Source organism: Mus caroli, chromosome 5 (assembly GCF_900094665.2).
Source record: "Mus caroli chromosome 5, CAROLI_EIJ_v1.1, whole genome shotgun sequence".
Taxonomy (NCBI): Eukaryota; Metazoa; Chordata; class Mammalia; order Rodentia; family Muridae; genus Mus; species Mus caroli.
The window spans coordinates 58,946,032-58,956,623 of record NC_034574.1 but is presented as its reverse complement, the minus strand read 5'-3'; the positions used below and the strand labels follow the sequence as shown (position 1 = coordinate 58,956,623).

The 10,592-nt window shown below is 38.1% G+C and overlaps 1 protein-coding gene across 1 annotated transcript in view; it reads left to right on the top strand.

Moving 5' to 3' along the window:
- Nucleotides 1-10,592, top strand: part of Pds5a (PDS5 cohesin associated factor A) — an 81,628-nt gene that overhangs the window by 39,357 nt on the left and 31,679 nt on the right. Inside the window, exons 8-15 of the mRNA XM_029477785.1 lie at nt 368-483; nt 1,155-1,249; nt 2,688-2,833; nt 3,859-4,010; nt 5,510-5,623; nt 8,054-8,135; nt 8,916-8,964; nt 9,578-9,717. Coding sequence (XP_029333645.1) covers nt 368-483; nt 1,155-1,249; nt 2,688-2,833; nt 3,859-4,010; nt 5,510-5,623; nt 8,054-8,135; nt 8,916-8,964; nt 9,578-9,717 — 894 coding nt within the window. The remainder of the gene's footprint in view (nt 1-367; nt 484-1,154; nt 1,250-2,687; nt 2,834-3,858; nt 4,011-5,509; nt 5,624-8,053; nt 8,136-8,915; nt 8,965-9,577; nt 9,718-10,592) is intronic.

The following is a 10,592-nucleotide window of genomic DNA, read 5'->3' as shown; positions in this document are numbered from 1 at the left end:
TTGTGAGCCACCATGTGGTTGCTGGGATTTGAACTCTGGACCTTCGGAAGAGCAGTCGGGTGCTCTTACCCACTGAGCCATCTCACCAGCCCGATTGTGTGCTTTTTTAAAAATTCTTTTAAAATTCTTCTACTTGAACAAAATGACTATGTAATCAGTGTGCACTTTGCAAATAAGTTGTAAAGTAGGTACGAATTAGTAGTAGGGAAGATATGAGATAAAGTCAGAAAGCCAGGTGATCTAACATGACATCAGAAAAACATTTCCACAGTAAACAGGAGCACATAATATCTTACATTGTGCATTGTGAAAGTCAAAAGTAAAGGCAGGCCCCCTGGTTGTATCTTCTCTTTCTCTCTCTCTGTAGAGCAACGATGGTGAGGAACGCCTAGCTGTGGTTCGACTCCTTGCAAAATTGTTCGGCTCTAAAGATTCAGATTTAGCAACACAGAATCGGCCTCTCTGGCAGTGCTTTCTTGGGCGGTAAGAAAGCATGATTTTAGAATTTTGTATGTTCTACGTGATTATAGAGTCCATGGGATTAAGACTACTCGTACCAAAATATTAACTGATACTTACTGGCTTTGCTGACATCTGTGTTATACTTTTCCTTTTAGAATAAATCGTGGGCCAAAGTACTGATGAAAGTTCACTCATTATAATACTTCCAGCATGAATGTATGGCTGTGTTCTGAGTATTCTTTATTTCTAGTAAAACTTCAATCTTTAGTAATTTTAGGTCTACAAAAATGTATGTTTGAATTAGACAATATATTTATGTTAGTTTTGGTTTCATAATGGCAAGCATATAACTCTTTGCAAAAATGTTTTTATAGAATTATATATCTCCCCCCGCCCCCCCTCTATTTGAGACAGTGTCTTTTCCATAGCTCTTGCTGTCTTAAATTCACTATGTAGACAAGACAAGGCTATCCTTGAACTGCTGCCTCTGCCTCCAGAGTGCTGCGTTTAAAGGCATGACCCACCATTTCTAATTTGTAGGTCTTTATATTTTCCATAGAGTGCTTCAACTGTCAGTATAATCAACATAGTGTCTATTCAATAACCCATTTTTGTTTATAAATACTTTTGTGATATTTATTTGAAAATAACTGTTTTGTCTTATTAATATTTAACAATCATTTTCTGTTTAGATTTAATGACATTCATGTTCCTGTGAGGTTAGAAAGTGTGAAGTTTGCCAGCCACTGTTTGATGAATCACCCAGATTTAGCGAAGGATCTGACAGGTAAGCTCCCCACAGACTCAGATGTGGCTGTGCCCAACTCTAGTTCCTGAAAGAGATTTGATTGCAAGATGGCTTCATTTTGGCTTTGCTGGCTAGGAAATTATTTCCCATTTTTAAAATAAAACTGGCCCTGAAGCATTCGTGTATTGATCTTGGGAATACTTTTTTTTAGCAATTATAAATAGAGATAATGTAATTCTTATGACATTAGATTCAGAAAGGAATCACACCTGGATTTGTTTGGCACTCCATTAATCCCAGTACTTGGGAGGCAGAGGCAGATGGATCTCTGTGAGTTCAAGGCCAGCCTGTTCTACACAGTGAGTTTCAGGACAGCTAGTGCTACACAATAAGACCCTGTCTCAAAATTAATAAATAATACATATGTACATACGTACATGCATACATTCATACATAGAAAATGTATGAATCACTTCTACATTACTAAATATAGTAACTTACCTAATGTGTGTAGACAAAGTGTCTATCTTCTAGATTAGATTGGGACTGTTTGATATTAAATTTTTTGGAAGGGCATGGCAGGTGTTTCTCTACATAGTCCTGGCAGTTCTGCAGCTCGCTGTGTAGATCAGGCTAGCCTACAACTGCGAACCACCTCCACAGCTGCCTCAGCCTCTGCCACCACTGCCTACCATCTCCTCCAACGCTACCACCTGACTTTTATTATTCAAAGTATTGAAACCTATCTATTGGATAGTAGCAAATAGAACACTTTTGTCAACATGCTACTGTTTATTAGAAACAGAAGAAAAACTTATTTTGATTTTATTTATATTATTTTTAAAAGGTCATTCTATATTTTATATTATGTACTTATATACCATTTTTCTCATTAGCATTTCTATATTTTTTTTTAAAGATCGCTGATCGACTTATTTGCTTATTTCTATCAAACACTACCCCTCTTCTTAGTACACCTCCTTTATAGAGACCCTCCCCTAACCCCCCTCCTCCTCTTCTGAGATGGTGGGGCCCCTTCCTAAGTATTCCTCCACATCAAGTCTGCCCGGATAGGTGCATCCTCTCTCACTGAGACCAGACCAGGAGCCCTGTTAGGGAATGGATACCACAGTCAGGCTTCAGCTTTAGGAGAGCCTCTTGTTATTGTACGGGTTTTTTGTTTGTTTGTTTTTGTTTGTTTGTTAGTTTTTAATTTATAAATGACATTCCAGACTGTAAAACTATGTTGTCATTTGGCCTTTCACCAAAATAATTATTTAGATATGCTCTGAAGTAATAAACATAGTTTTATGAGTAGTAAGATATACTTATTACTGTCTTGTTTAATTTGTCCTATAATTTATAAATATTAAAATGGACAGAACTTAAAGCTTTTGGTTTTGGTTTTTTTTTTTCTATCATTCAGAATCATGATAATTTATATAACTAACATTTAGCCTAACTCTTTCAATTACAGAATATTTGAAAGTTAGGTCACATGATCCAGAAGAAGCCATTCGTCATGATGTTATTGTCACTATAATAACAGCTGCCAAAAGAGACCTTGCCTTAGTAAACGATCAGTTGCTTGGCTTCGTCAGGGAAAGGACCCTGGATAAACGGGTAAGACCTGGGGCTTCGTTCTTCCTGACTTACTTACTTTCTTTCTTTTTTTTTTTTTTGGTTTTTTGTTTTGTTTTGTTTTGTTTTCGAGACAGGGTTTCTCTGTACAGCCCTGGCTGTTCTGGAACTCACTCTGTAGACCAGGCTGGCCTCGAACTCAGAAATCCGCCTGCCTTTGCCTCCCAAGTGCTGGGTTTAAAGGCGTGCGCCACCACCGCCCAGCTCTTCCTGAATTTTTATGTTCAAATTGTTGTGTAAGTCTGGTTAATAGCAGTTGCAGCTGGTGGATACCAGAATGACACTAAATGTAAAACCATTCATTTTTATGTTTCAGGCACACACACTTAGCTCTGGCTGTCCAAGAACTTACTATGTAGAACAGGCTGACTGCAGACTCACAGAGATCTGCCTGCTTCCATATGAATAAATATGTTGGGTTCTCAATCTTTTTCTTACTATGGAAGAGGATTTTTCTAATAGCATTTCTATATAAAAGGAAAATGGGTGCCAGGCAGTGGTGGCACATGCCCCATTATCTGCAAGTCTGCAAGGGAAGAAAGTTCACCTAAGATGACAAGAAGGTTCTCACCAGCATCTCTTCTTCTAGATTCTTGATACTGAGCTTTGTTATCGTCACAGTATAGTGAAGGATGTGTAATTAACCAAAGCACCGTAGCCGCCTTCTGTACAGAGCAAATTATATAGTTTATAATCTTCACTTACACCTATTATATCTATTTAAAGAATTGAACTGAATGAAATCTGTACTATATTTTGTTTAAAGGGAACTAAGAAGTTGGTAGGTCATTTAGCAGTACGGCACTGAAAAGTGTATACAGTAATCTACTGTCTTACCAGAAATAGGTGCAAAATGGTTAGTAGAACAGTTTGGCAAAGCTGCTTGTGAGAAGATCCAATGTGCTGCCCGTGCATGCACACAGTGACTACTGCACAGCTAGTTGCAGGTTGTAGATTTGAATACAGTTTTGGTGTCTTGCCCCTCTCATAAGTGCTATATTTTCTAGTGGCGAGTAAGAAAAGAAGCCATGATGGGTCTGGCTCAGCTCTATAAGAAATACTGTCTTCATGGGGAAGCAGGAAAGGAAGCTGCGGAGAAAGTCAGCTGGATAAAGGACAAGCTGCTGCACATCTACTATCAGAACAGCATTGATGACAAGTGAGTCGAGTATTCTCCTAAAACTGCTTATCATTTTTAACGATTTCTATTTAAGTTTTACATAGTTCATTTTAAATATAGAAATAATTTTCTGCACACACATGCTTACATATGATTCTTTGAAAGATGATAAAGTAGCATAACAGTCATGAAATAAACATGGGCTTGAGAGTGAGGCAGGAGAGACAAATCATTTTTATATATGTATGCTTCAGCTTCATAAAATAAGGAGGAATAATAATGGCATTGTCATGTGCACATAGGTATGAAGTGTGTAGCACTCATGTCCAGAGTCTGGGTAAAGCATTGTTTGGTAGTCCTTCTCATCACTGGGGTTTTTCTTTGTTTGTTTGTTTGTTTGTTTTGATAATACTGTTGAAACCAGTACAGAAATTGTTCTCATTTTCTTAATGCCAATACTTGTTTTTGTTTTTTAATATTTTGCAATGTTTTGTTGAATTGGAATAATTGACTTTTGCATAGCTAAATATGTATTAAACTGGTTAACAAAGATTTTTTTTTTCTTCTTCTTCTTCTTCGAGACAGGGTTTCTCTGTTTAGCCCTGGCTGTCCTAGAACTCACTCTGTAGACCAGGCTGGCCTCGAAGTCAGAAATCCGACTGCCTCTGCCTCCCGAGTGCTGGGATTAAAGGCGTGCGCCACCACGCCCGGCTGAGGTCTATTTTTTTTTTTTTTTTTAAACTCTGGCTCTTGTAAATACTTTGTAGTGTTTTGTTGAATTAGAGGATGACTTGTGTATCCCTGCATCGATGTATTGGTTAATGAAGAGCACTTGTGTGCTTTTTATTCGATTGATACTGAGTGATGGGAATTTAAATTGGAGAGAAGAAAAGTGAGATGTGCACTTTCTCAGGAAATGCACTTTCTCTCAGGTGGGAGATCTCCCGTCTTTACTACGTGGGAGCATGGGAAAGGAGCTGAACGACAGTCAGAGGAAGTTAATACGCTTCTTGTCCTCGGTGTTACAGCTTTCCGTGTAGTGCTACTTAACTTAATCTATAGTCTTTAGACTGCAGAACATTAGCTGGGGCAGCCAATCACCTGTATTTAAGAATGACATTTAAAAAAGCTGAGTGCATTGGTACACATCTGTAATCCCAGCACTTTAGAGGCTCAAGCAGAGGTTCAATGGAAGCTTGTCGTATGCAGTAGCAAGTTGGAGACCGGGTTTGGATACTTCTCCAAACAAACAAACAAACAAACACCCCCCATCTCTCTCTTCCCCCAAAACCAACAAAGAGTAAGCAGGACCAGTGTTCACACTACTAAGGAGAGCTGAGTCAGTAGGAGCTCATCATTCCAGGCTAGCCTTGCTGCAGGGTGAAATAACATTCAGGCCTTCTAGACAAATGTTTTATGACATATCATGAAATAAACCACACCATTGGTGATATAATTATTGCTATATAGCCACTTTATACAAAATGGTTAATTTCACTTCTTAAATAGCATAATTGTTTTTGTGTGTTTGTTCATAGACTATTGGTAGAGAAAATCTTTGCTCAGTATCTTGTTCCCCATAACCTGGAAACAGAAGAGAGAATGAAATGCTTATATTATTTATATGCTAGCTTGGATCCAAATGCTGTAAAGTAAGTTACTTTTCAATGCTTCATATACTTCCTAGGTGGGCTTGCTTGTTTATTAACTTTTTTTGGATCTTTGTGAATTTTACATCATGTACCCCAATCCCACTCATCTCCTTCACTCCTAGGACCTGCCCTGCGCCTTCAACCTCCCCTCAATAACAACAACAAAAATCTTGTGGAAGCTGTAACAGTGTGGCCCACAGGATACACTTTTGTGCATACTTACTTATTTGCAGATAGATGTTCATTGCAATAATTTATTGGTCTGGTATGAGGCCTCTATCTTCTGCTAGACTTTCAGTCCTGGATCCTCACTAGGACTCTTTTCAGCTATCCTGCTGTTGCCCTGTGCCATGGAAAGAAATCATGTAGTTTTGGATCTGTAGGACTGGCTGGTCACTTCATGCATCCCCGCTATTCATCAATCAAGTCAGTGTTTGGCAGGGCCAATTCAAAGCCCCAGATCTGGGTCTGAACGATATCCGAGTTTCAGTCAGATGGCTCTACTACACTTGTTCCCTTGGGCTGGCTCACCAGCAACCCCAGCTACCAAGGCCAGCTCTACCCTGCTGCACATGTGAGACGATGTCTCCATGTGTTTTTTATCACCTGCTCACACACACTTTTGTTAATGGTGTTAGTAAAAAAGTTCAAGTATTCAACCAATAAACCTATCAGCCTTGGTTACTTAGTGAGTCTAATCCTAACCTGGATATGCAAGATCTTGACTACAAAGACACATTCATGTGGACTAGGATTTTTGGCTCCAGAATAGCTGTAGTTCTTTAGAGAGACCCTGTCTCAAAAAACTAAACAAAACCCAAAACATTTTTTTAAAATTACAGTCACATGATTTTCTTCCCTTTTCTTCCTCTAACTTCTCATGATTCACACCTTCCTTGTTCCCTCTTGACGTCAAGGCCTCTTTTTATTACTTATTGGGGGTGGTATGTGCGCCATGTACACATGTGCTTAAATATAGACAAATACACCTGAGTCTCTTTAGTGTTATTTACATGTTTATGGTTTTAGGGCTAACCAGTTGGTGTTAGATAATGAACTTGGGAGTGCATCCCTTTTAGCATTTCCTTAGTTGCATATAGTGTTGTCTAGGTTTTGGGCCTCATGAGATTTTCCTTTCCATGTTAGCATGTCTATTAGTATTGTCCCTTGTTCAGGTCTTGGTTAGGCATCTATAATATTAAGGTATAGTTTACCTGTATACCAGGTAAAATTTCCCCTCCCCTTTCTAAGAGATACAGTCTTAGCAGATTTTCTGTCCCTTTGCTTAACAATATTTCTGCTCCCTTGTCTGTGGGGTTCCCTAAGTCTTAGTTGCCTTCACTGTGTAGTAGACATGTGGATTAAGGGTGATTGTGACAGAGTCACTTGTCCTGTGCATTTTGATAGTTGTTATTTTCATCTGTTGTAAAGAGAAGCTTTGATGAAAACTAATTAGTAATTGTACTGGTTTAGTAAATGGTGTTAGTTTTATCTCTAAGGTTCGTGATCTCCCTAGCCTGGGGTATTGTCTAGGTTTCTAATGCCAGGCATGATTGTCCCTCTTGTTGCAGGATAACAATAATTAGAGAGATGTTAGTAACAACCAAGATATGAGTGAAACTGTCCCCCCTTGGAGTTACTGTGCCATGCTAGCTGTGGTTCCTAGGCACCCGCCACAGCTGGGTGGTGCTATTGGCTGCTCCCTTTCTCGGAAGTGTGTATAGCACTTTGTGGTTCTGTGAGGGCTAGTCCTTAGGGAGAGGATCCCACTGACTTCATCCCCATAGCTCTCTTGTTCTGGCATGCAGTAGTCCTTATTTATTTATCTGTGATATACTCCAGTTTCCATATACCTCCTCCCAGTTATATACTCTCTACCTGGCTTTTTCATTCCTTTGATTTTCTACCTGTTTTATCTTTCATTACACCAGAACTTTGTAGCTTCCCCTGTTTAGGATTAAATAGTCTTTAAGTCAATTTTTGACCTCCCCAGAAAGACCATACTGATCCTTTGGAACTTAACCATTCCTTCTCATTGATAAAATGCCCTCCTAACATGCTTAAAATTCCAGATTTTATCTCTAGCATTAAAAAAAATTAATTCCTATTATGATAAGCCTTATATATTAAACTCCCTTAAGTGCTAATAAACTGTTATATACATTTTTCATATATGAATATAGGAATAACACATAAGAAAATTCATAAAGCCAGGTGTGGTGGCGCACGCCTTTAATCCCAACCCTTGGGAGGTAGAGGCCGGATGGATCTCTAGTGGGTGGCCACCCTGGTCTACAAAGTGAGTTCGAGGACAGCCAGGACTACATAGCGAAACCCTGTCTCAAACAAATAAACAAAAAGTTTCAAAAAGTTGAACAGTTTGTAATGTTGTTAAATAATGTACCTTTTCATATTTATACCTATATGCAGAGCTCTCAATGAAATGTGGAAATGTCAGAACATGCTTCGAAGTCATGTGCGTGAACTATTGGACTTACACAAGCAGCCTGCAGTAGGTTTATGATTTTTATTTCAATTCGTAGATTGTAAATCAATGTTTAATTTTTTGTAGTATAATGTAAGTGTCTCAAGGGGTTTTAATTTTTAATGTCAGTTAAGCTGTTTTCAGAGCTAAATTTCCTTTTTTGTTAGTTTCTTAAGCATTTCTTGTTTGTTTGATTGGTTGGTTTTGAGGTTTTTTTAGCTCAAGCTGGTCTCGAAATCACTGTTACCCAGGTTAATAATCTGCGTCAAATTCCTTGACAGCCTTCCTTTCTCAGCATTTGCCAGGTGGGATTTTAGTCATATACTAGTCACTTTCTTTACTATGGTGACAGAATACTCGATAAGATCCAGAGAACTTACAGAAGGACAGTGTGTTTTGGCTCACAATATTAGGGACAGTCCACCACAGCAGAAAGGCATGTTGGCGAGAGCGTCAACAAGCTTGCTGGTCATGCAGCCTAGGCTGCTGACTGACTTCTGCCTTTAAGCAGTGGGCCTACCTCAGCAGATGAAATGACAGGCACATGCTGCCACTCCTCACTATTGAGCTTTCAGGGCCATTCGCTGCCACCAGCTTTGTCCTTATCCTAATGTTTGCTTTCCACTGTTCTTTGCTAGTGTTCTCCCTTCCCTCCACCCCTCAGACAAACACACATAGGCGGGGTGGGGGTTAGCCATTTTCTAGTGTGATTATGGTGAATCTCTTTAAAGCTAAGGAACACATTGTACAATATGAGTATATTATTAATACAAATTACTAGTACTTTGTTTATGGTTTAAATTACAGTCAGAAGCGAACTGTTCTGCCATGTTTGGGAAACTGATGACCATAGCAAGTAAGTATGTTTATTTACCCAATGAGCATGTAATATCAAAACAGGCCTTTTCACTTTTATTTTATTTTATGTGTATGAATGTTTTATATGTATGTATGATGTAATTGTCTAGTTTCCTGGAACTGGAGTTACTTACAGATGCTTGTAGGCCAACATGAGGTGCTAGGAAATCAAACCTGGATCCTTCCTAAGAGCAGCAAGTGCTCTTACCTGCTGAACTATCTCTTGAGCCCACTCAAAACAGGTTATTAATTTAGCCAATGATAGAGTGGTAAAAGATAATCGTTAATTTTGTTTATCAGTGCCATTTGTCAAATTTTCTCAGTGACTCATCAGTATTTATTTACTTTTTAAATGCATTTTTTAGCCTTACTTTGTTTTTATTTTTACTTATGTGTAAGCATGTGTGTCTGTGTGGGCACATGTACCTTCAGTGCCTGGAGCTGTTGCTACAGGCAGCCGTGCACTCCCCAACAGAGGTACTGAGTCCGTCGTAGGAGTAGGAAGTATTCTTTACTGCTAAGCCGTCTTTCCAGCTCCTTGCCAGTGTCTTAAAGACAGTTATAATGTAGTTATCTTTTTTTGTCTAATATTTATTTTCTTCATTTCATAGAGAATTTGCCTGACCCTGGAAAAGCACAAGATTTTGTAAAGAAATTTAACCAGGTTCTTGGTGATGATGAGAAACTGAGGTCTCAGTTGGAATTATTAATCAGCCCAACCTGTTCATGCAAGCAGGCTGACATTTGTGTGGTTAGTGAATCATGATTTTATATTTTCTTTAATAACTTTAGGAAATCTGTATTTTATTACAACTATTTTTTTTTCTCTGACTTAAACTGTATGGTAGATGTTAAGTTATTTAGAGTTCTATTTAAATGTTACTAATTTCTCATTTCCTAACACTCTCTAGCCATATTCCAAGGGGGAAAGAAAAAAAAAATCAGATTTGAGCCAGAGAGACTGTCCCTAGGAAATAACCAAGATAAAACACTTTTTATTTAATGTGTGTTTCTTCACTTAAGAAATGGAAGGAATTCAAAATGTTTTGTATGCATGCATTTCCTCCTTTCATCTCTGAGCATGGGAACAAAACCTGATAATAGCTTAGTTGTAGTTATGTCATCACATGAGATTTCATTTGAAAGAAGGAAATTCCTAGGTAGATTTCTGTTTTCTTGCACTTATTATTATTATTATTATCAGTATTATTATTGGAAGGCTGGATCATAACAGAAACTCAGGGAGAAAAACATATTTTGTTCCTGTCTTCAGCATTTATGCTATTATGAAGTTGTGACACATTATACCAAAGGATCAGGCTTAAACACGAATTTAAAAAAATCAGCATTTTGGGTATTTACTTTTTACCCTTGTTCTGAAAAGGATTGATGATTTAAATATGCAACAGATTATAAGATTATAATAGATGTTCTTACAAAATTGTCTGGGAACATGTTAGTCTTAAAGTTAAACCCAGGTGTTTGTAATTAAAATATCCTGGAATGAATCCAGTGAGCAAGAAATGTATGCAATCAATGCTGCTGGTTTTATGAATCACAAAGTTGGACCTAAATACTATATTTGTAATGAAAAAGAGCATGATAGCTAGGCATGGTAGTTCTTGT